The sequence below is a fragment of the Carassius auratus genome, chromosome 21 (genome assembly GCF_003368295.1).
Source record: "Carassius auratus strain Wakin chromosome 21, ASM336829v1, whole genome shotgun sequence".
Classification (NCBI taxonomy): Eukaryota; Metazoa; Chordata; class Actinopteri; order Cypriniformes; family Cyprinidae; genus Carassius; species Carassius auratus.
Window position 1 is genome coordinate 15,413,399 of NC_039263.1, and position 26,199 is coordinate 15,439,597.

At 38.5% G+C, this 26,199-nt stretch overlaps 1 protein-coding gene across 1 annotated transcript; it reads right to left on the reverse strand.

The window, feature by feature from the left end:
- Positions 1–733: 733 nt before the first annotated feature.
- Positions 734–25,851, reverse strand: LOC113038675 (rapamycin-insensitive companion of mTOR-like). Its single transcript, XM_026196274.1, has 38 exons — positions 25,755–25,851; positions 25,581–25,628; positions 20,783–20,880; positions 18,360–18,424; positions 17,688–17,819; positions 17,204–17,267; positions 16,801–16,927; positions 16,538–16,707; positions 16,225–16,292; positions 16,050–16,117; positions 15,727–15,809; positions 13,507–13,594; positions 13,308–13,398; positions 13,139–13,205; positions 12,765–12,845; positions 12,582–12,682; positions 12,321–12,486; positions 12,140–12,241; positions 11,461–11,507; positions 11,243–11,378; positions 10,863–11,062; positions 10,647–10,773; positions 10,353–10,517; positions 10,034–10,110; positions 8,974–9,052; positions 8,690–8,799; positions 8,509–8,596; positions 8,330–8,422; positions 8,008–8,114; positions 7,157–7,428; positions 5,279–6,314; positions 3,923–4,100; positions 3,342–3,426; positions 3,028–3,231; positions 2,720–2,872; positions 2,478–2,601; positions 2,149–2,287; positions 734–1,916 (listed from the first exon to the last, which is right to left on the reverse strand). Exons 1-38 carry the CDS (start codon positions 25,801–25,803, stop codon positions 1,842–1,844), a joined length of 5,163 nt encoding a protein of 1,720 aa, XP_026052059.1. The 5' UTR covers positions 25,804–25,851; the 3' UTR covers positions 734–1,841.
- Positions 25,852–26,199: the final 348 nt, after the last annotated feature.

Genomic DNA, 26,199 nt, shown 5'->3' on the forward strand with positions numbered 1-26,199 from the left:
TGTGAAAAAAATCAAGCTCCTCTGGCTCCTCCCAGTGGTCCTATTGCCATTTGCAGAAAATACATTGCTCCCGTTAAGAAACAACCAATCAGAGCTGCGGTCCGTAACTTTGTTTGTGTTCAAAATGTAGAAAAATGTATATAATAAGCAAGTACACCATGAATCAATTTTCCAAACCGTGTTTTTAGATTGTCCTGAATCACTAGAGTTCACCTATAATAAGTGTTTATATTCGGACTATTTTAGATTGCTTCGGGGGTACCGCGGCGGAGTAACCCAGTACCTTTGTGATTCTTCATAGACATAAACAGAGAGAAGAAGTTCCGGCTACGATGTTCTTCCGCAAGACGCAAGCAGTTCTGTTTATTAACCGCTAGAGCATCAAAAGTTACCGACTGCAGCTTTAAACTAGATTCATCCTGACCCTGAAGACATTTCAAAATCTTATTAAACAATAATGTGTATGTGAAATACTGAGAATTGGTGTTATAAATATTGACAATGATCAAGCGTAGTAGTCTATGGATGACGGTCAGTTGAATTTAAGCAGAACATGTCATATATTATGGATCAGTCTTAATCATGTCTTGTCAGTTTAACCTTACTTTTTAACCCAATATGTTTTTGGCAGATTCAAAATTTCCTAACCACATTCAGGTAAAAAAAAAATTAATAGCAGTCAGAAAGAGATGATAAACTACAAAAGGTATTCTCACATACAAATATTGTGAAATATGTTTGGCGAATCTTAGTTTTAATAATGCTTCAAATAATTAACGGTTTTCTCTACAGAAAGAGAAAACTTTCTATGGGTTAGTTAAAATCTCTAAAATGACTTAAAACGGAGTAAAACTGCAAAATGGCAGTGATGAAATGCACTTTCACTTCCTCTTTTGAAGCCCATTGTCTACATGTACACTGACTGTCAGACAGAAATGATACGCAGTCAGTTTTATCCTAGCTAATGGGCTAAAATAAAGTGAAAGGGACAGAGGAGCTGCTTGGACCAAACAATAAATAAGTGAATAAATAAATAAATATCTTACTGATTCGAATGTCAGATTATTTTGGATGACGTTTCATAAGTCAGTTAACAAAGTTACACAATACAATACAGTCACTGTTGCATTATTGTGTAACAACACCATTAAAAACATGTACATACATGTACTCAGGGATTACTATGTGCTACGTCGATAAAAACCAATAAGCTAAAACCCTTTTATGAGACCGGTACAACAAGCAAATAAAAACTGGCATTTGTAGACTATTATTATTACTTGATGATTGTCTTACAAAGCAATTGCACAAGTCACACCAGGACTAAGAGTGTTTGCTCGGCCTGGTTGCGAAAGCCATTTCATATTTTAAACAGCCAAAATTAGTAATAGAGAAATCCAAAGAAAACAGCTGGAATGTTGTAGTGTTGAGGGATCCACTCAAGGAAAAACGTGTTTGTTACATGCAATCAAAAAAATGGAAGTTAATAATCTCCCTCGACAAGTCTTGAAAGATTTCGCTTGCTTGCTTTTGATATACAATCCGTATTGACACATAGATCAAATATTTGCATGTTTCACTTTCCGTTCAGTTTAGAAGGTTTATTTGGTTACCGCGTAGATGTCTACAGAACTTCCGTGGAGAGTGTATTTGTTCAGGTAAAAAGAGTTTGTTCTCTTAACGTACCACTATTTCTCTTTCTGTGGGAATGTTTCTGGTGACTCGCTCTCAGTCCACCTATGTCTGTTCCATAGCCCTAGTCTCTTATTGCGCATTCATCAAGAAAGAGATCCATACTTGCTGCATCGGGGAAGAGTATAGTGTGAAAAACACTTAGAGGATCACGGTTCTGATGGAAGATCTACTGTGGTAGACTTCTTGGGCATTGACAGAATGCTCTCAGCCTCCTCGTACATCTACAATAAAAAGATTATGACATGTATGCTTAGTAATAATAAAAAATAAGAAAAACAATCATTAAGTAAGAAAAACAATTTGCAAGGGATATCATCAATATTAGCAAAAAATATGATTTGTACACAAAGAAAATCTGAGTTCTGGTGCAATCTAGATTTTAAAAACCCAGATTAGTTGCAGAAAAACACCTCGGCTTAATTTTGGGCAACTGTTGGAAAGGTCTCATATTACCGGAATGAACTGAACATCTTGAAAGAGCTCCTGAATGAAGCGTCGTGAAGCCAGTCTGAACATGCAATGGGCCAACAAGTATGAAACTTCAGAATACAGGCAGATGTCATCAAACGCATAAGGAAACTTTTCTTTGATTCTGCAAGATAACAAGTTACAATGAAAGAACACTTGAAAGACAAAAATAATAACTCTTCCATCCATTTTCCCCATTTCACTTTATTCTGCCTCGTTAAAATTATCAAAAGGATCAAATAATGATCAGCCAAAGACTGATCGAAGAAAGCATTCGTTAAATAGAAATCGTTGTGGATGAATTGTCTCCTTACGTGAGGAGTCCGGTTTCATTCCCTTTGGTCCCCACTGAGGAGCTCAGGTTGATGACCAGTCGAAGCACCTCCTTCCTCAGAAGAACACGGCAGGCTGGAGCATCCTCTGGAATATTTTTCACCCCTGGCAGAAAGAGAGCATGCGCAGGCATACAATTAACAATGAACCTGTACGAAACAAAACGCTTGAGAATTGCCTGAATTTTCCAATCGGACTATCGCCAGCCTGAAGAATTTCTCACCAAGAACAAGCTCGGTGCTTCGTGTGCTGCCACCAGAGCCCTGAGAGACAGCATCGCTGCAGCCAGACACTCCTGAGTACTTCGACTGAGGCATGACGTCCAGATTGTGTAAGAACTGATTGCACCATTCCGAGAATGGAGCATTGGGATAGTCTAAAATCGGGTTTGTAAGAACATAAGGAAACTCAAATTATCTTATGTTCTAATATGGTAATTAGTTAATTGACGTGAAATATTGCATGCATCCTCACAGCTTTTTAGGGACATCTGGTCAATGTGATATTCATTTGGATAAACATGTAGCTTACCAGTGCGGTTTTGTGTGGGAGTGTTTACATTGCACCCAAGCACGTAGAGCCCTGCACAGTAAAGACAGTTCTCCTCATTGTGCTCCTGCAGGCCAGTCTCATCCGCACCCAGCAGCTGGTGCTGGTCTGAACGGCTCACAGCAATCAGCTCTGTGATACTAAGCTGAGATCGCAGAACAGAATGCCTAGATCCTTCACTGGAACCTGGGAAAAGAACAGCATTCGGAATACTGAAAGAGTAGCGAAGCACTAATGCAATGGGAATGGTATGCAGTACAAAGCTGATTAAACAACACAACCATTCCAGTCTTTACCATCTGCATCTCCCGAGAAGAACTTTGCTGATCGGTCCTGTGACAGTGGACTTGTCCTCTTCTGGAAGTATGGTATGTCTTTAATCTATTTAGCAAACAAATATAAGAAAGTCAAGTTTCAGACACCAATTCAGAGGGTATTTTTGTAATGCCAGTTTACACTTGGTACTGGCATGCTTTTCAGATAATCCTATCCCTTTTGGAAGCAGTGACCATACACTCCTTGAGACAGTTTGACCAAGACATATTTAATTAACATTGTAAAGGCATAGTTGACTTGTTGAATAAGTATTTTTAGAGTCTTGAACTTTTCAGTTGCATTGCTGTCTATGCAGGGTCAGAGATCTCTCAGATTTCATAAAAAATATCTTAATTTGTGTCCCAAAGATGAACAAAGGTCTAACAGTTTGGAAAGACATGAGGGAGAGTAATTAAGGACAGAAATTTCATTTTTGCATGAATTATTCCGTATTTAATGACATGTATGAAGAGAAATCTGCCCGGATAGACAAACTGGGATCAGATCACCAGAGATAGATGTTAGTACCAGGTATAAACAGGATCATAGAGTAGTTAGTAACCTGGAACATGCTGTTGATGTTCATGGGCAGTGCAAGGCCAATGTAGTCATCGGAGTTGCCATATGTGGCACTGGACACCATTGAACGCACTGAGGAGGAGCGCTGAAGGGAGGTTTGACTGATAGGGCTCAGAAGATCCTCCTTATCCAGAGATGCAAAACTCAGAGCCTTGAGAAACCTGTACTCATACAAATGGGAAGAGATCAGAGAGAAGCGTTTGGAAGAAGGACAACATTGGGAGAGAGAAAACGGCAAGAAAGGAGGTTTGGACATTTTTGTGATGATACTGCATTACTGTAGTCCTGCTAGCAGATGATTGGTAGGTTTGTCAATGTGGGAGCAGGCTGGTGAAGCGTATTCACATTTCAGAATGAGCAGCTGTTTGTCATTAGCTGCATCATGCAAGTTCTGTAGGTCAAAAACCTCTACATGCTTCTTGGATCATATGCGGGAATTTGGCTATTGTGGGAATCAGTTTCAGTTTGTTCACATCATCAAACTACTTGAAGGAGTTCTGTGACGATGGAGACAGGACGTAGGTTAGAGATTCTTTTTAGAACAACATATAATCAATGAGGAATGAGGAGAGTTTACTTCCTACTGTGGGGAGGTAATTTCAAGGAGTCATGGTTGAAGAGTATCAGGTTAAGGTATGGGCTGTGGGAGCGCTAATGAGAAATTAAAAAGGGGGGGAAAGTATGACAATAAAGAAGCCAAGGGGGCTAGGGCTTTTGTATTGTAAAAATGCACTGAAGTTGACATTCAGACTGAAAAAGGGGAACGTCAACCCTAGGGATGGTCCACGCACCGTGGCAGCAGAGATCTGCGTTGGGGCCTGCTCGAACCTTGGCCCAGACATCTGAAGCGCTTTTTAGTATACCTGAGAGGGACCATCAGAAACACACCACATTATTTCCCAAGGGAGCAGTGCTTCCGAAGGGGGCTTTTGGGGGTGTAATTTTCATATTATGTGGATGGTAACACTAATGGGGAGCTCTAGTGCTCATTTCTTGCCTGATTAACATTGATATTTCTCGAACTGATAATATAATGATTCTATCAGGCTGATAACTTTAACAGCCCCATCACAAAAAGGAACAATATTAAAAGGAAGTTCAAAGAAGAACGACTTCCTCTGTAATGTCTAAACTTCTAATGACTCTTCTGAGAAAGTGACTTTTCTGAGTCAAGACACTTTTTGACCTTTGGAGAAGGACGATAAATGAGGATGCATTCCGCGAATGCTGTGTGACAGTTGGTGTAAGTGCAAATCTAGCATGAAAGAAACAGTAAAAGAAGGGTGACATAATGACAGAAAAGAGAGTTTCGCACCATCTGTTGGTCCATCTGCTTTACCTGCGTGGTGTGAGTCTGGAGTCCAGGCTGCCAGTTTTCATAGTGATGGCATCGGTGAAGAGCACGTCTTTGGCAGGCGAAGCAAGCGCCTCACTATGGGAAAAGGAGGGGTGAATGCGCTGCTGCTGTAGTCGTTTGAGGGTAGCGTATCCCAGTGCATCCCGAGGGCTGGTGTACATGAAGCTACAGTCTGTCAGGCTTGAAATGGTTGTGACAGAAGTCGATTTAAGGGACTGAGCCCTGCGTGGCAAAGTATGAGAAGAACCTGGTGGCATCAGCAGTACTGAGTTAGATTTGGACAGGGGAAGGTGGTTGGACTGGGGCGTGAGAGAATTAAGTGTTTTGACAGTTTGAGTGCTAATGACAGTATTGAGGCTAACACAGTCCGTGTCAATGGTGGAAGAGTCCATGCCACCCACCGTCTCTCTGGAGGGGCTGGAGCTCATGGAGCTGATACCACTAGTGGTTGTGTCCGTGTTGAAACTCTGGCTGCGACTTTTAAACTGAGCCCCGCCCCCAGAGGTTGAGCCATCGCAGGCAAGCCTTTCCCGACTGGTCTGCTCTCGGTGGACGTCTCCAACTCCTGAGCTCCGTTCTGCAGTTTTGTTTAGACGTACCTCCGGCTCGCCAATACTACACGTGCTGCCCTGAGTTTCCGAAGTCTTACTACCTACAAAAGAGGTATCCAAACTAACGCTTGGGCTTTTTGGCAGATGTCCGTCAGTAAATACAGGACTAAAGACATCTCCCTGAACTTGAGAGAATAATGAGGGCTCTGTAACTGTGCGTATCCTCCTTAGGCCTCCTAACGTGGGCTCACCATGGAGTTTACTGCTGCTACCAGTGCCTTTAGGGTCACTGGTACTACGGAGTTTTTTTCCAGAGAGGGAGATGAGGAAGCGGTTTCGGACAAGCCGACTGGAGGCTAGTATGGTGAAGGGGCTGCGGTCCTTTAGAAGTTTGGGCCTGAGGTACAGTGGCTGGTCTTCTGAAAGTTCAGAGCTTTCTAACTTGTCATCATCCAGGATGTACATGCCTGAAAAGGAAGCAAGGCTTTTAGGTGGGGGTCAAGAAAAGCCTAAAAATTTCCCTTTTCCAGTTTCTATTCAAGTCAAGATTACTGACTGTGCATTGTCAGCTAAAACCAGTCAGTGGGTAGATGATAATGATTCATGACTCTTCTAAGAGTCACTAAGCCATGACCGAAGCACCTCTCTGTATAAATATAAGCCCAACCATTCCATTAAGTAAGAAAGATACATTTTTATAGTTGAATCTAATACATCAAGAGGTGCAGTTGAAAACAAAGTGCCAATTTTTTGTAACACTTACAAGTCTGGGAATGGCTTTAAAGATATTTCTAACTATCTGAAGTTTAATCACTACAAAATTCAAAAGATCTTTTATAAATAGATTACATTTCACATCACTCACAGTCAGTCTAGGCAAAGTTGTCAGATAAATTCAGCCAAGAGCTGACTAAAAGGGTCTACAAGTCTATTCTTTGCTTTGATATCAAATTGGATGTGAAAGAAATTACACAATTACACAACCCTAATACAAGAAGGGGAAGGAAAAAGCACCTCTAAATTTCACAAAACATTTGTGGTGCTCAGGAAGTACTATATGTGCTGCTATTTGCTATACCTCGTTGATACATTAATTCATCTTGATCTATTAATATTCAGTAGTTGAAATCTAAAAATGAAACCATGCTGAAATCACCTTCACAGCAGTAAAATGCAGTCAGATTCTAAGCTAATAATGACAAATATGAGATGTCTATGCTTTATATAAGGAGGCCCGTCTGAAAGGTGGTAAGAAGGTCTTGTACTGTGGGCCATTAGTCATGCATGAGTAAATGGGAGCAGAACTCACTAGGCTGAGTGGAGTCACTCTCACTGTTATGTCTAGAGCTGGTGGACTCCGAGGTCAGGCTGAGGGTGCTGGGAGCTGAGGACAGGTGGATGAGGGGTTGCTGCTGTTGTTGTTGCTGCTGCTGCTGTAGGTTCTGGCTCTGCTCCACCTCATCCGGCACCACAGGCCACAGCTGTCTGCGATTGTGCCTAACTGCATCCCAACCATGGAGTTTGAGAAGCTCACATCCCTGCTTAGTTTTAGAAATGAGTCCCAGTATATAAAGACATGTCCTGAGAGAGGGGGAAAAGGCAAACATTGTGAGATGTAAAAAGTGCAACAAAAAGACAGCAAAGAGAAAAAGAAAGAATGCAAGATTGCCAAACAGTCAGGGAGGAGGTATGACGCAATTCAGCGAGTCAACTAAACCCAGAAAAAACTGGTTTCTAAGAAAGTAATTTTGAAACTATGGAAGTGTCTAGGGGTTCACCATTAACTTTCAGTCACCTCATGTCTGGTCACCCACATGGTTAAGTTGTGTAATATCTCTTGTACAATAGGAACCATTAAATGTTGCAATAAAAGTGTCTTATTTTTGTCATTTTATTTGTGATAACTGAAGCCATACATTTTCTAAAAAAGAAAACCATTGGCTATTTTGTATGTATATATGTTTTCAAAGTTTTTTTTCTGTTACAGACACAAAATTAAAATCTTGTAAACATTTAGCTGAAATGAGCAACGGTGGGTAGTGAACAAGCGCACTACCCACCTGAATCCTAATTTGTGCATTTCACTTTAATGCCATATCTAAATTATTTACAATTTTGGCCATATGCAGCCAGGTTGATCCTGAAATCAAGAGCACTAACCCTCTAATAGACAGAACCTCACAGTCATGGGCCAGAGCGACGATATCTGGAATTACATTCTCTTCCTGTAGCAGATTCAGTCCCCAGTTAGACGTGCCAATGTTTCCCTTGAAGCAAGCAAAGCAAATTTTTTATACTTAATAAGACTATTACTAATGATACTGATAATTATTATCACAAAGACAGTAGTGAAAAAACATCTACATGTCTTGAGCCTCACAAGACAAATTCTAAAATCAGGAAGTGTCCTAAACAAAGTACACTATGTAATACCCCCACCACCACCACCACCTATCACACACACACACACACACAAGCTCACCAGGGCCCAAAGAGCAGCTTTAAGTTGTTTGATGCCATCCCATTTGTCCAGCACTGGGCAGCGCACGGTGTAGCTCAGGTCTGAAACTACATTCTGTTAGAGACAGAAAAGAAACTTTATATGAAGAAATGCATCACCATCAGGGCCTGTGATACAGTAAGTGATTTTAAAACATTCACCTGAGCTTCCAGCAAATGACAGCCTGTCTTATCATGTACAATTTGCCCATACAAATGCACAGGAAGAAAAACATTTGGTCTTTGTAACCTGTTGGAAAAATATTTCAGACACGGAAAAAGTTATTGATGACTTCCTTCCAAATCAGAATGCAGGTTAAAGGATAAAGTTTCCATGGAAAACCTTTGGTTGCTCCGTCGCACATAGTTATCTCCATCCACTGGTTTACGGTAAGTAGTAAGTGCTTCATTTAGCTGTTCCTCTATGAGGTCCACATACTTGAGGTTGTATTCCTATAGGGGAACAGTGTAATTAATTGGACAGAACAACATAATTGGACAAAATGCGTACAGCAAATCAAATACTACAGAAAAATAATAAACACAAACATGCAGAATACATTTTATTGATGTATATACTAACTGTAAACAATCTAAAACACTTTCAAAAGTGGTAAAATACATTACCTTCTGCCATTTTTCTAGTTGTTTAGTGACATATCCCCTTTCATTTAGATAGGAGAACCCCTTTGGAATGGACAAAAACCTGGAAATGGATGGAAAAGGAGCTGTTTCTTATGCAAATAAGACCCTTTTCTTAACTTTACTGTAAGCCAGTTAAGCAGTTTATACAAAATATCCATTTTTATATTAATGCATGCACTTTAAAAGATAAAAGTGGGACAACAATTCCCAGGGAAGACACATACTGATTAAAAAAATGTATAGCCTGAATGCATTAAGTCGTTTGCTAAAATGTAACTAAACTTTTCAGGCAGTTCTTTAAAATTGCTATTTTTTAAAACAGTTCTTTTTCAAAATCAAAAAAGTGTTTTGTCAAAGATGCTTTGTCAGAGATAACGGAAACATATTTTGAGATGTTTATTGCAAGTCTGTGCCAATTCATTTAAAAAAAATCTCAAAATGATCAGAAACACTTTTTTATAGCTTTAAATTGTGTCAGTCATTGTGGCATTTATATTGTTACTACGAAAACTAAAAAAAAGTTTCAATGTTAATAACAATAAAGAAATGTGTCTCGAGCAGCAAATCAGCATATTCGATTGATTTCTGAAGGTTCACGACACAGAGTAATGATGCTGAAAAAGGGGAAGTTGTGGCCTAATGGTTAGAGAGTCGGACTCACAATCGAAAGGTTGTGAGTTTGAGTCTCGGGCCGGCAGGAATTGTGGGTGGGGGGAGTGCATGTACAGTTCTCTCTCCACCTTCAATACCACTACTTAGGTGCCCTTGAGCAAGGCATCGAACCCCCAACTGCTCCAGCATATATGGCTGCCAACTGCTCCGGGTGTGTGTTCACAGTGTGTGTGTGTTCACTGCTCTGTGTGTGTGCACTTTGGATGGGTTAAAAGCAGAGCACGAATTCCGAGTATGGGTCACCATACTTGGCTGTATGTCACGTCACTTTCACTTAAAATTATTATGTTATGCACTTATGAATTATGTAGTGCACTTTCAAACCTCTGTATTAAATGAAGTAGTTATAGAGGGAATATCTGAGCTTTACCGTAGCAGCAACAGCACACCCTTGTCTCCAAGGTGAGTTAGCGCTGGCTTCATCTGAATCAGGGCGTGCAGGTTTGCCTAAGTTGACATGATGGTAAAAACAACACATGTAATTAGACATGTATTCACAAGCCACGATATAATTGTCAATTATGACCTAGATTCTGGCTGTTTACAGATCTCCATGACAAATTCCTGGAACAAGTGCCTCCAACATCAACACGTTTTGTTATATTACCAAGACCAAGCTTTATGCCAAGTTAAACTGGTTGATGTCAATAACATCCTCCCTTTTCCCTTTATGAATTAACTGACTTCACCTTGTCTTCACAGGCCTCATCCAGTATGTCCAAAGCCTCCACCGAGACGGCCTTGTTGCGGTCGTGTAGCTGAGTCACCAGCAGTTCAATACCCCAATTGCTGAAGAACTCCACGTTAGCTCGAAGTAGGACCCGCAGATGCTTGGTGGCGTACAGCCTGCAGTTCTGTGCCAAAATAACATTCAAGAACTATACTAGAGATCTGCCAGCATGGAAGAATGCTCTTACAAGCATGCTGCGTAGTGTATGGCATTAAGGTAAACGGGGTCGAAGGGTAGTAGGTCTGTTTCTTACGTCAGTGGCAGCAGTGAGGATCTTGGAGAGGATGACTCGTGCTAAGCCATCCCGGCTGTAGTCCAGTGTGGAAACAATCAGCTTCAGAAGATGGTCCTGGTTCTTCAAGGAGCACAGGTTCAGCAGGCTGCCAAAACAATGAGAAAAGAGGCTAATATTAGAAGACGCCGATATATTGTGTATCTCTACATCATTCCTGCGAAGTCCTAGACTAACCACTGGAAGACGCTGCACTTCTCAAGCATCTTAACACCCTGCGGGTGGGCAGAAAGAGTGCCGAGGAAGAGGAAGTAGTGTTGGCTGAGAGTGGCGAGGAGGCCGTTGCTCTGCAGACTACGGTCTGGGTTCAGGCCAGAGGATGAGGACAGCCACTGGACAATGTCCTTCACCAGGTCCTCAAGATACACCTGGCCATCCTGAGAAGACAGAAAATAGCTCAAAATTTTGTCATCTATTATGTCGTTCTTTCTTCTGTGAAACACACTTTGAGAAACTGGAAAATGGATGAAAGTTATACAGGTTTGGAGCCACATGACAGTGAGTAAATAATGGGCGATACATCATGGGCTCAGTTGTTTGGCATGGTTTCTTCTCACCTCATCTGACTCCAGCAGAAACTCAATGAACTGACAGCCCACCACCGTTAATTGCCTGGCCTTGCTGTGGTCCAGCTCCAGGCTAGCATACAGCTTGCTGCTAGGCTTGTAGAAGAAAAGCAGCCTTCGTACAAACCTGAGAAAGAAAGTGTAGGACTTACAACAATGAACAGGTGACAAAAAGTATTAAGAAGAATAAGAAACCCAATATGGCTTACTTGTGCATCTGTTCCTCTTTGTTGTTCCGAAGGTTAGCATTTGGCCACTGAAGCAATTAAAAATCTAATTAGAAGAGATACCACAATGCACACTGGAACTAGATTTTTACATTTAAAGAAAATGTGATTGGTGCTTTATTGCATGCTTAAGTCCAAAAAATTACTAAATGTAATGTTCACAAGACATTCACTTGTGTTCAAAAAAAGGTATACTTTTATTGATTAAGGATGCATCAAATGATAGGAAAAACTTAAGATCAGTTTGTTTCCACACAAACAGTAAGTAGTTTAATGCAACCGTTTTCAACATTGAAAAAATAAATATTTCTTAAGCATCTATCAGCATATTCAGAATGAAATCAGAATGATTTCTGAAGCTGAAAAATTCAGCTTTGTCACCGCAAGAAATACATTTTTTTTTTTACATATAATAAAAAAAGCTAAAAAAAATAAAAGTTATTTTCAATTGTAATAGCATTTCGAAATAATATAGTTTTTGCTGTATTTTTCATCAGTGCAGTCTTGGTGAGCATAAAAGACTTCTTTGAAAAACAAAAAATCTTACCAACCTCAAACGTTTTAACGAGGGCGTACACTTTTAGCAAATTGTGGTTCATGGCCGTGACATTATTATGCATTAAAAAAAAAAAAAAAAACATAGCAGGATGAGACCTCATACCTTGAGTATGGTACTGATTAGGACCCAGTTCCATTCCAAATTCTGTTTATGACTGAGAATCTGACTGTCTCTGAGGTTCATCATCAGGGCCTCCTCAGTGTCCTAAAAGACACAGCAAAAATGCAGATCGCATCCAAGCTGAAGCATCCAAGAAATGCTTTCCCCAGTCCCCAGCTCATACCTTAATGCCAAAAATGTCCCTCTGGGGCCTAAGGTGCTGGTCCCGAAACAAATGAGCAGCCAGCGATTTGCGAATAATGTGGTCCAAGTAAAGACTATTGGGTTTGGGGCCTCGTTTCTTCTTCTCATGAAATCGCTTCAAGTAATTGACTGCAGCACTTGCCCGTCTACAAAACACAACCGAACAGAGCTCCATCAAATCACAGAAATAATCACAAAGCTTTGACACAGTGCTATGTAGGACAAGAAGACAGCAACTCACAGTCTTTTCTCCTGAGGAATGTCAAAAGAAGCAGCCATGCTCATAAGAGTGGGCAGGCAGTGCAGGTGGTGACTATGGGAGTGGGGAAGAATGGTGTTGGCCTGAAAATAAAATGAAGGTTATTTAAGGTTATATGAGACATAGTACAAGATTAAGCTGTATTTTCTGTGGCAGTAATAATACCATATGCAGGAGTTCTCCTAAAAGGATGGTTGCACGCACTGAGACACTATCATCACTGCTAGTGATCACTTCAACCAGGCCCTGAAAATAAACAACATCACGGACACCGATTCAGGAGTGTAACATGGACTACTTTCCAGGTTTTTCCGTCCTTTTTGGAGCTTGACAGTCTGTATATGTTTCATTGCATAGAAAAGAGCAGCATGAACATTCTTCAAAATATCTCCTTTTGTGACCCATGTAAGAAATTAAGTCGTATATGGGTTTGAAACAACACAAGGGTGAAAAAAAGAAAAGAAAAATAGAATTCAATTCAAGAATTGTTCATGTTCGAAAAAAGAGGATGGCGAAACACTTTTAAAATGTTAAATTACCTCTAAAAGTCCACTGTGAATGAATGCACAAAGTAGCAAGGCGAGATAGTTATCCATCAAATCTGGTCTGGGTGGACAAAGAACACAAACCCACATCAAGACTTTGGAGCTAAATGCTTCACTACTTAGCTCAGTTTCTGGGTTAATCAAGCTCAGCAAATGCCCTTACCTGGACCGTGCCCTATGTGGAAGAATTATTTTTGCTTCTGCGGCTACAAAGCCATCTGACAGTCTCCAACTGTCCTGAAATCTACTGGGGTCTGAAAAAAAGGGACAGAGGACATTTTTCCTGTAAATGTGAGTTGACTTTTTATGTAGTCTGGAAATGAACATGTTAATCAGTGCAAGCTGGCAGCGGTCGCACTCACCCACACTGAGAAGAGCTTCTATAAAATCGTGCGTCACCACGGGAACAGGGAGTCTGAATATATCATACATCACCTCCAGAAGACCACGCTGAGAAGAGAGTGACAGAGCGTGATGAAGTACCTCATAATGAGGCTTGAGCACCGACTCAGTAACCACTGTGGTGGATATGTACATCTCACTGTGTAACTTTTAGGACTTGATTTTTATCATTATATACCAAAAATGTTATTTTATATATATATATATATATATATATATATATATATATATATATATATATATATATATATATATAAATACAAATTAACAAAATATTAAAAATATTTGTAATTCCTTATTTTAAAATTTTAAAACTACATTTTAATTAGTGTGTATACTAATGTTAATTAGCAATCTGCAATAATTCAATAATAAAATTACTTTCTCCACACGTCATGGACTTAAGGGTTAGTTCACCTAATAATTAAAATTATGTCATTAATGACTCACCCTCATGTCGTTCCAAACAAGTGAGACCTCCGTTTATCTTTGGAACACAGTTTAAGATATTTTAGATTTAGTCTGACATCTCTCAGTCCCTCCATTGAAACTGTGTGTACGGTCTACTGTCCATGTCCAGAAAGGTAAGAAAAACATCATCAAAGTAGTCCATGTGACATCGGGGGGTCAGTTAGAATTTTTTGAAGCATCGAAAATAAATTTTGGTTCAAAAATGGCAAAAACTACGACTTTATTCAGCATTGCCTTCTCTTCCGTGTCTGTTGTGAATGAGTTCAAAACAAAGCAGTTTGTGATATCCGGTTCGCGAACGAATCATTCGATGTAACCAAATCTTTTTGAACCAGCTCCCCAAATCGAACTGAATCGTTTTAAATGGTTCGCGTCTCCAATACGCATTAATCCACAAATGACTTAGGCTGTTAACTTTTTTAATGTGGCTGACACTCCCTCTGAGGTCAAACAAACCAATATCCCGGAGTAATTCATGTACTCAAACAGTACACTGACTGAACTGCTGTGAAGAGAGAACTGAAGATGAACACCGAGCCGAGCCAGATAATGAACAGACTCGATCACGAGTCAAGAACCAGTTGCATCGGTTTTCGGATCACCAGTAGTTCTTTCGGACATTTCGATTCAATGAATCAGTTGAAGAAAATGGTTCACAGGTTCTTTTGCGCTTGACGTAATGACGTCACTGGCGATGATTGCCCTTGATTCAAGCCTTCGGTTTACCTGCGCTCATAACATTAGCACAGAATCAGTTCAGAATCAATCATCAAAAGAATCAGTTCGGTTCAGACGCTCTGTGTGTCAGTCTGCTTCATGCTGAATCACACATGCGCAGTGTCATCACCTCCTCGGTTCACGCGTCTGACATAAACGGTTCTTGACCCGAGAACGAGTCAATATTTTGTTCATTATCTGGCTCGGCTCGGCGTTCATCTTCAGTTCTCTCTTCACAGCAGTTCAGTCAGTGTACTGTTTGAGTAAATGAATTACTTCAGGATATTATTTTTGTTTGAACTCAGAGGGAGTGTCAGCCACATTAAAAAAGTTAACAGCTTAAGTCATTTGTGGATTAATGCGTATTGGAGACGAAAACCATTTAAAACGATTCAGTTCGATTTGGTGAACTGGTTCAAAAAGATTCGGTTACATCGAATGATTCGTTCATGAACCGGATATCACAAACTGCTTTGTTTTGAACTCTCTCACACAACAGACACGGAAGAGAAGACAATGCTGAATAAAGTCGTAGTTTTTGCTATTTTTGGACCAAAATGTATTTTCGTTGCTTCAAAAATTTTTAACTGACCCTCTGATGTCACATGGACTACTTTGATGATGTTTTTCTTACCTTTCTGGACATGGACAGTATACCGTACACACAGTTTCAATGGAGGGACTGAGAGCTTTCGGACTAAATCTAAAATATCTTAAACTGTGTTCTGAAGATAAACGGAGGTCTCACTGGTTTGGAACGACATGAGGGTGAGTCATTAATGACATAATTTTGATTATTGGGTGAACTAACCCTTTAACATAACAGCTATTTTATATATAAACTGTAAACATTAATTACACAACCAACAATGTATTAAAAACACAAAATATGTACCAAATTAGTGTTGTAGCTTTTGAAATCAAAAGCACATCTTGCTTGATTTGCATACTGTGTGTTCTGCAAGCTTTCTAATTATTTCCTTTAACCATACCCTCACTTCCATATTTGGTATACACAGCAAACCAATGAGAGACTGGATTCCAGAGTTGCCTGATTTGCAGAGATTAATGATGCCTGGAAGTACAGTGGGACAAAACAACAGGTTCGGTCTGAGAAGTGCACTCATGAGGAAAATTACATTTAAAAGATGCACGATGCATTACAGTATGCTTGCAAACATTCTCTTTTCAGATGCATCAGCTTAACATACGCACGGTTACACAATCAACCTTAAGCACTGACTGAAATCTGGGACTACAAGGATTCCAGAGAAAGTGTCACAGTTTTCCACAGAATTTAAGCAGCACTGCTTACCTGACCAAGAGCGAAGGGAAGCAACAATGGACATCCTACTGGCCAGAAATCGAGCCTCCCTGTCTTCTCTGTAGAAAGAAATAGCACTCATCCATACATGCAGCACATAAAAGTTGCATGCTTGTGTCACCAATAACAAAATCTACTTTGAAAGTCCTTAACGCAGCACACTCACTTGAGTTGACCTTCTGCTGTGTCTGGATTGTGTCTGTAATGAAAGTCTGTGTAAGGTGCCAGGATTTGCTGAAAAAAAAGTAAGTAAAACTTTACGTAAATTGCATAAAACACATGAATGTCACATAGTAATATAAACGTTATATAAGGTTGAATTAAAGACAAACTAACAATACTAAACGAATAATAAAATAACATTGCAGCAGTATTATTTACTTATAACATTTGATAAAAATAAATAAATAATTAAAACAATGATGGGATATGAAATAATAGAACTTCTGATGGGTTAATTGCTGAAGACTGATCCATACCTCAAGCTCCACGTCAGAGCGAACGTATTGCCGTGTATGTGGGTGATTGAGCAGGTGCAGGATGGTGGTCATCAGAGCCTCATTGATGCGACTGAGCTGACAGTCGATTACATTCTTCAGGATGGTGCTGAGGCCACCCCTCTTGGCCACAATCTCAGGGTTCTCCAGTGCTGCACACAAACATGGACATGGACATTCATGAGGTCAACGTAAACATTCACGGACTGATGCGTTACAGTTCACTGATCAGTCTGCAAACCTACCAAGTTCACAGATAATGGCGATGCAGGCACGAACCATACGGTCCCGCTCCTGTGGTCCATCGTTACCCACAGCAATAAGGGAGTTTGTGATTGAGCTTGGGAAGACCGGGGCGTTCACAGTGATCATCTGGAAAATCATTGTAAAAACACTTATACCGGCACTTCCATGCATGAAAAAAAGAACGCTGAACACTGCTAAAGAAACAGGCCAGTGTACATTGTGAGGACATAATGGTTGATTGCTTATTCGAGTGCATATTCTATGTAAAAAGACACAGACAGCTTGTAGCACTCCAAAGAGAAAGGAAAACTCGCATTTTATGACTCCTTTAATTTTTTTTTAACAGGACTCCTGTGATTTTTTTCATTATTGAATGAACAGCAGGAAGTGTTCCCATCTCACCTTTCTCACCAGTCTGAGTGCTTGTGTGCGTTCCACTTCATTACTCTGCTGGATGTCAATGCACCTACAGGTCAAAGGGTCACATTAGTCAACATTAGTAGTCAATCCAGTGAAATGCTGTCAAACCATAATAACAGCTGCACTGGGGAAGTTCAGTATTACCTCTAAATGGTCGCTTTAATTTATTAATTTTCCTATCCAAGATCTGACTTGGGTGTTCAGACAGGACAGAGGAAGTAGCACATCCTTACAGTACCACCACTTCAAAATGACCTTAACTGGACTTGACTAGCTCTTCACATGAACACTCCTCCTCTCTCTCTGTCAGATACTAACACGAGGTGATCCACAACTCACCATGACTTAACATCAAGTCTGGTTTCTGATGGAAACAGTTACTCTTTATCCCACAATCCCTAGCTCGGAACTAAACTGCTAAAATGACTGGCCTGCATACAGTACTATGAAAACATGTCACACAGACCTGGCAATCAGGTAATCCACCTGGAGCCGGAGCACTTTCTGAAGGATGTTACCGTCTCGGATGAGGTAGCGAAGAGCACGCAATCCAGCCGCCCGCACCTCCTTAGCCTCATTGAGCAACGCCAACCTGAGGCTGTGAAAAAACAGGAAAGACAACATGAGACATGAAGCATTGTTACATAACTCAAAGTAAAACAGGACGTTTAATAAAAAATTATGTTTTATATCTTTTTTTCTGCTCAGACATAAAACAAGAGAAGTCATTTAATTAAAAAATTATGAAAACAAATCTAATGATTGATTGCACATGGTAACGTTTACTAGAAAAAAAATATTTTATTTTATATACTACTGTTCAAATGCAATTTTTTATGTTTTTTTTTTTTTTAAATAAGTCTCTTACACTCATCAAGAAATAATCTTTAGTAATATAAAAATGTCTTTACTGTCACTTTCAATCAATTTTCTTACGGAATAAAAATATAAATGTGATTATTTTAACACACACACACACACACTTGCTGACTCAAAACTTTTGAATGTCTGTTTTATTTATTTAGGTCAAAATAGTATAATTTAATTTAATGTAAATAAAATAACTGAAAAAAAAAACAACACTTTGGCTTCAACCTTACAACTCTAATGTAATGATTTTTTTTGCTCTATGACTCACCATATGATTATTTCTTCATAGGTAAAGCCAAACTTTTCCTCGGAGTGCCCGACATTGCAGAGCAGCTGCATTGGAGACATAAACAAGCACTTATTTATTTTTCTTTGGAAACAAGTCGAGACACTGATGAATCTATGTGTATTTAAATACTCAAAGTACTCCTGGAACACTACATGGTATTTCTCAGGGAGCAAAAACACATCCATGCTCAGAGTTGGAGGGTATGGTTTTCTCATCCTTAGGTGATTTATACACTTCACAGCTTGGTTGACTTGACAAAACCTGTTAGACTGAAAGGGACTGCTGAAATATGACAATGCTATCAACAAACTGCTAATGTTCTTGTGAATTGGTGAATATGAACCAGTCAGATTTCCAGTAAAGGTTAACAAATACACAGAGGGAAAAAAAAGCAGAGTTTGCCCTTTATCCTACAGTCAGTGCCACCTGTGACGGATCAACTAGAAACAAAATAAAAGACTCTACAAAATAAAAATCACATGAAGTGAACTGCATTTTTACATTTTGTGTACTGTAATAGTAAAAGTAATGCCACAGAGCCATCTGAAGAGTTTCCCTATCTTTTTAAAGCCATTAGACAGGCAAGCACATATGCAACTCACTTTGGCTGGGAACCACAAAACAGGCACATGTCCTCAGCCTGGGTGTGTGGCAGCTAGCCGGCATCAAAAGACTGAACTTGCACGATCTGGAAAAGATTACATCTGCACTGCCGCTCTTACCCTGTTTGTGTTAAAATGCAAAACTGATCCAGATTCAGCACTTCAGTACTTTGAGAGCATCTGAGCTCGGGTTAATTCCTTATGTCTGCCCAGATGCTTTTATTTCAGCCCAGATCCTGTAAGTGTGTGGCAGAAATGCCCTCAGGCCTTAACTGACGGAAACCATTAAGTACTCTGTTTACTCAATTTTCCCAAACGCCGGTAAGTAGTATTCACATGTAGGACTCCCGTGCTGTAATACCAAACAGATGTACCAGATTCAGCAGGCTGCTATGCATTAAGGATAGGCAGTATTTTTTAAACTAGATTTTTCAACAACCAACTAATTGATTAGAAGTTAATTTCATGAGATCAAGGTTTTTCTAGGATTCTGGTGGTTTCACGGTTTATCAAGGTTTTTCCCCGACTGTGCTCACATGAAAAATTACAGAACCACTGCATTTTAAAGCTGCAGTGGGTAACTTTTGAGCTACTTCTCTCTGTTTATGTCTGTGAAGAATCACAAAGGTACTGGATTACTCCGCCGCGGTACCCCTGAAGCCGCTCCCGGTAAGAAACAACCAATTAGAGCTGCGGTCCGTAACTTTGTTTGTGTTCAAAGTATACAAAATGTATATAATAAGCGAGTACACCATGAATCCATTTTCCAAACCGTGTTTTTAGCTTGTCCTGAATCACTAGGGTGCACCTATAATAAGTGTTTATATTCGGACTATTTTAGATTGCTTCAGGGGTATCGCGGCGGAGTAACCCAGTACCTTTGAGATTCTTCATAGACATAAACAGAGAGAAGTAGTTCCGGCTACAATGTTCTTCCGCAACACGCAAGCAGTTCTGTTTATTAACCGCTAGAGCGTCATTGACTTCAGCTTTAATCACGATCCAAATAACATCATAGACTAACTGAATTAAAATGCAAATTCACTCACTTATGGCCAAACAACGTTTCCTTGGTTACTGCTGTAAACAAAGCAGTGCTGTACTTTTAAATACTACACTGAAATCAAGTATTATGGAGGTAAGATGAAAAGAAAATACCAAACTTTTCTGAAGAAAGTAACTTCTCCTGAGTATATGTGTAAATTCATACAAACCCCCTACCCCACTTCAGTGGCTTATTTATGATTTTCTTCCAATATTTCACACAATGTGAATGCTACAGTATTTTCTCCTCTTTGCTTTCATCTTCAGACTCTCTACATTCTGTTAAAGGTAATTTACAGTTGGTTTATTTGCCCAGTTAAAGAACTAATTCAGGGAATTCTGACTCACCTAAAAATGAAAATTCTGTCATCATTTACTCACCCTTTCTTTTTTATGTGGATAAAATAAAGAATGTTGGTAACTAGTAAACAGTTTCAGTTTTCATTGACTTCCACTGTATTTTTTTTTATACTATGCAAGTCAATGGGAAACAAAGCTGTTTAGTTGCCAAAATTCCTTATATATCTTCTTTTGTGTTCCACAGAACTCTCTTACACGTTTGAGGTTCAGTAAAAATGACAGATCCCTTATCGCTTAACGAAAGTGCACTAATCGTTCAGACAACCTAAAACTAGTCTCTTCAGAGCTTGTCCTGCAGTATCAGCAAGAAAATGTTTGGATAAGTCAGGATTTCAGCAGCTAACTACATTGATTCCTGCATTCCCTGGTCCACTGCAGCTCCTTGAGATGACAAACCTTGATGAAGTTGTTCAGGTGGCCGAGTTTGCGCATATTCGAGACGCCTTGCTGTTTGGCCACATTCTGGAGGATCTCTCGCATGTTCTCAGAGGGGTCTGGAAGAAAAAAAAATGATTGAAGAGGTGTGAGGTCATTAAATAAATACGGATGCGAAACAAAGATATGATGTTCTCCCTGTAACAGCATGACGTAAATAACCGCACCGTTTCCAGTAATGTCGTGCTACAACCACAATGCATGAATGGATGAAATCAAGCACAGATCAGTTAAATTAGTAAGCGAACAAAAGCAGAGTGTTTTTGCTAGACACAGCTGGACTTCCTGACATCATCTCACTTCACAAATTACTTCAGAAATAAGTAAATAAAACATAATAATTGTAGGAAAGAGGTATTTGCTCCTCTCATGAAGTAGTACAATGAAATGAACATTAGTGTTTAATATTGTGCAAAACAAGCTAACATAAAATAGTACAGACACTCAAAGATACTACAAACATGGCACTTTAGGACTTATTTCCTCCAGCAGTCACACAGGATACATGTTCAGTCATCTGTACCAAAACAAAACTAAATCCACAAATATTACCAGACTTTCACACAGGACCAAAAACAGTGGAGCTCAGGTCTTGTCTAAATACAGGTAGTCTGTCATTCAAAGGTTTGGGATCAATAAGATGTATTTTCTTTGTAATTGTGACTAGGGCTGGGCGATATGACAATATAAATCGGATGGATGAAATTAAAAGTCTATCGATTCATATTGTTCTCTATTGTTTATTTTGTGGTACCCCAAAATACATTGTTTATGGCAATACGTTTTCATTATTTCAATGACGGCAGTCTTAGATGCATTACACGGGGATGCAGGCAGACGCGTGAATAACATCATGCGAGTGCTCACGTCACGTGGCTGTGCGCGCGGTCACGAAAACGTAATGTTTGCATGTGTTTTTAAGAACTGCAGTTTAAAACAACTGATTTTAGGCCGTTGAAAACACAAACAACAGAGCAAATTACTTTCTTTTTCTTATTTCATCACTGTTTTTGTATCTCCAGTGAGCTTGAGTTTTTATAAAAAAAAATTATTATTATTTTCATGTATTAGTTTGATATTGACATTGGTGACAAGGATTATGAAAATTCTATGGTATCAAATCTTAATATATAAAAAACATTATTAAAAGAAAAAATAACTATATTAAGATATATATAGTTGTCGAGATATTTCTCATATCGTGATATAAGATTTTGTTCATATTGCCCACCCCTAATTGTGACACTGAAAACTGTTTCTGAAAAAAAAAGTCAGCTGTGCCATCTCATGAATAAAATACTTTTTAAAATATATTATAAAAGAAATGTTATTTTAAACTGTAATACAATTTCACAGTACTAGTGTTTTGTTTTATTTTGTATCACAGTGTTACTTTTATTTATTTTTTTTTTTTTATTGACCCCAAACTTTTTCAATTGAGGGTCTTCGCAGGAATTCATGACTGGAATACAAGTACTGGATTAATGTTATCTGAGCTCAGGAAACCAAGGCAACCTTTTTCTGACTCAAATTACAAAATCCAGCCAGTTTAACACTAACAAATTAATCCAGAAAAGGCCATCCACACAGAGGTCATATGGAAAAAACTGTCTGAAGGTTAACCTATCAGCAATGACAGCACACAATCATGACCCTGCAACAGCTAATGAGCTACTTTCCCTCCACAAACACTAAAAGACAAACAATAACAAAGCTATTTTTAGCATATTGTGGTGTATTCAGCAATACTGGTAATAATGCCTATAAATAAACAAACCCATTACTATATGGAACAAAACACATCAGCAATATGCAAGTAAAACCCTTTTCATGATCACAAGGGTTAAGAAACTCTCGAACACTTGTTTGTCAAGGATTTTGTGTTCAGCCCACAAGACAGGAAACTTTAACAGCAACCTAATTACTAAAGAAAAATGCTGGTCTTGTGCAGAGAATAAATCAATACAAATCAGTATATGTACACAATGAACTGTGGCATTTCACTTAAGATTTTGAATTGTTTGTTGAGCTGTACGGTGATCGTGATCTATAACGGTTTGTTTGAAAGTATAATCATACTTTCAATAATAGCAAATACATTAAAAAAATCAATTGATCGCATTACTACAATAAAAGGTCAATCTTGACAATGATCTCAGGTAAAGACTCTGTAGTTAAACAAGTTAGCTAACAATGCATAAACTATAATACCTTTGGTATAAGCAATACATTTGTTACAGTGTTAATTCATCTTTGTTATTTAGTACAAATAGGTTAGGGCTGCATTTTAAGATACTAAAATATCAATAGATGCCTTTTTAAAGTAAAGTATTAGCTAACTAAATAACTAAGTATTAGCTAACTTTTAACTAAGAATAATAAATGCTTCAGAAGTTGGAGCTCAGGTCTTGTCTAAATACAGGTAGTCTGTCATTCAAAGGTTTGGGATCAATAAGATGTATTTTCTTTTTAATTGTGACTAGGGCTGGGCGATATGACAATATAAATCGGATGGATGAAATTAAAAGTCTATCGATTCATATTGTTCTCTATTGTTTATTTTGTGGTACCCCAAAATACATTGTTTATGGCAATACGTTTTCATTATTTCAATGACGGCAGTCTTAGATGCATTACACGGGGATGCAGGCAGACGCGTGAATAACATCATGCGAGTGCTCACGTTACGTGGCTGTGCGCGCGGTCACGAAAACGTAATGTTTGCATATGTTTTTAAGAACTGCAGTTTAAAACAACTGATTTTAGGCCGTTGAAAACACAAACAACAGAGCAAATTACTTTCTTTTTCTTATTTCATCACTGTTTTTGTATCTCCAGTGAGCTTGAGTTTTTATTAAAAAAAATTATTATTATTTTCATGTATTAGTTTGATATTGACATTGGTGACAAGGATTATGAAAATTCTATGGTATCAAATCTTAATATATAAAAAACATTATTAAAAGAAAAAATAACTATATCAAGATATATATAGTTGTCGAGATATTTCTCATATCGTGATATAAGATTTTGTTCATATTGCCCACCCCTAATTGTGACACTGAAAACTGTTTCTGAAAAAAAAAGTCAGCTGTGCCATCTCATGAATAAAATACTTTTTAAGATATATTATAAAAGAAATGTTATTTTAAACTGTAATACAATTTCACAGTACTAGTGTTTTGTTTTATTTTGTATCACAGTGTTACTTTTATTTTTTTTTATTTTTTTTAATTGACCCCAAACTTTTTCAATTGAGGGTCTTCGCAGGAATTCATGACTGGAATACAAGTACTGGATTAATGTTATCTGAGCTCAGGAAACCAAGGCAACCTTTTTCTGACTCAAATTACAAAATCCAGCCAGTTTAACACTAACAAATTAATCCAGAAAAGGCCATCCACACAGAGGTCATATGGAAAAAACTGTCTGAAGGTTAACCTATCAGCAATGACAGCACACAATCATGACCCTGCAACAGCTAATGAGCTACTTTCCCTCCACAAACACTAAAAGACAAACAATAACAAAGCTATTTTTAGCATATTGTGGTGTATTCAGCAATACTGGTAATAATGCCTATAAATAAACCCATTACTATATGGAACAAAACACATCAGCAATATGCAAGTAAAACCCTTTTCATGATCACAAGGGTTAAGAAACTCTCGAACACTTGTTTGTCAAGGATTTTGTGTTCAGCCCACAAGACAGGAAACTTTAACAGCAACCTAATTACTAAAGAAAAATGCTGGTCTTGTGCAGAGAATAAATCAATACAAATCAGTATATGTACACAATGAACTGTGGCATTTCAGTTAAGATTTTGAATTGTTTGTTGAGCTGTACGGTGATCGTGATCTATAACGGTTTGTTTGAAAGTATAATCATACTTTCAATAATAGCAAATACATTAAAAAAATCAATTGATCGCATTACTACAATAAAAGGTCAATCTTGACAATGATCTCAGGTAAAGACTCTGTAGTTAAACAAGTTAGCTAACAATGCATAAACTATAATACCTTTGGTATAAGCAATACATTTGTTACAGTGTTAATTAATCTTTGTTATTTAGTACAAATAGGCTAGGGCTGTATTTTAAGATACTAAAATATCAATAGATGCCTTTTTAAAGTAAAGTATTAGCTAACTAATAACTAAGTATTAGCTAACTTTAAACTAAGAATAATAAATGCTTCAGAAGTTGTTGTTTTTTCTCATTGCTAACTAATGTTACCTAAAGAAAAGCAAAAAAAGAAAAACAAATTATTTTATAAGTATAACTCCATTAAATTGAACGTCAGCTGACATATTATTCATTGAAAAAATAAACAAATAAAATGGCACTACAAAAAGAAAAAGTTATTTTGCATGATTTCTTGCTGCAGCAGACTGTTGTTTGGTCCCTAACGTTACACCCTTTGGACCCTACAGTCCTGTAATGCTGGACTGAAGAGATACATATTTCATGCAACCATTACGTAATACTAAAACGCATTCGACACCTCTAACACCATGGTATATGTTTTTTTTCTCTCTGTTTTTAAGTACTGTATACGTTACTTATAAAAGAGCATTAAATGTGTACGGATCTATATGTTGCATTAGTTTAAGGCTGTGTCTCAAAACCAAGTGCAGCAAAGATTTTGAGGCATCATAGTTGGGTTTGGCACCCGCGAGGCTGACATTCCGAACAAGCCTACGATGCCCAGAAATGCTGTCTAGGTAGGGAGTTCACTAGGTTCATCTGACTTACCTCTTGTGAGATCGAGAGGTACATTTTCCTCCCCACTGTCATTCCGACCTGTATTTGTAAGATAAAATAAGACATTGAGAAAGGCTCGCTTGGGGCAGGTGTAGCTGATGTAGGCTGCATCATGTTATCCTGACAGATCTGTTGATCGGCCGAGCAGAGTAAGCTTAATCTCACCTCGCATCCGAATACTTCGGATAGGACGGCATCGGATGCTGAGCGCCATCTTTAGCAGACACACATTCACAACACCGGAAACCTCGAGGAATATCGCGAGAACCGGGGTTAAGAGCAGACTGTTTTGTCTGCGCTTCTACATGTCCGTCTGACTGGCTCATAAATAAAACTGCAAAGTAATACATTAATATTTTTTATACACAATGCATAAAGCAATTATGATGCTAATGGAAAATTTATTAAAAAGTACCAACCAATGCAAATGATTTATAGGAGGTGTGATTTGGATAGAACTTTAATGTTTTTCAATAGTTTTTTTTCTTCTGTATAAATGGACCCGTACATTAACCTATCCATGGATACTATTATCATTAGTGAAACACTTATATAACAATGTTAATATACTATATAATTGTATACACCAAAATTAATTTATTGTCCTTAT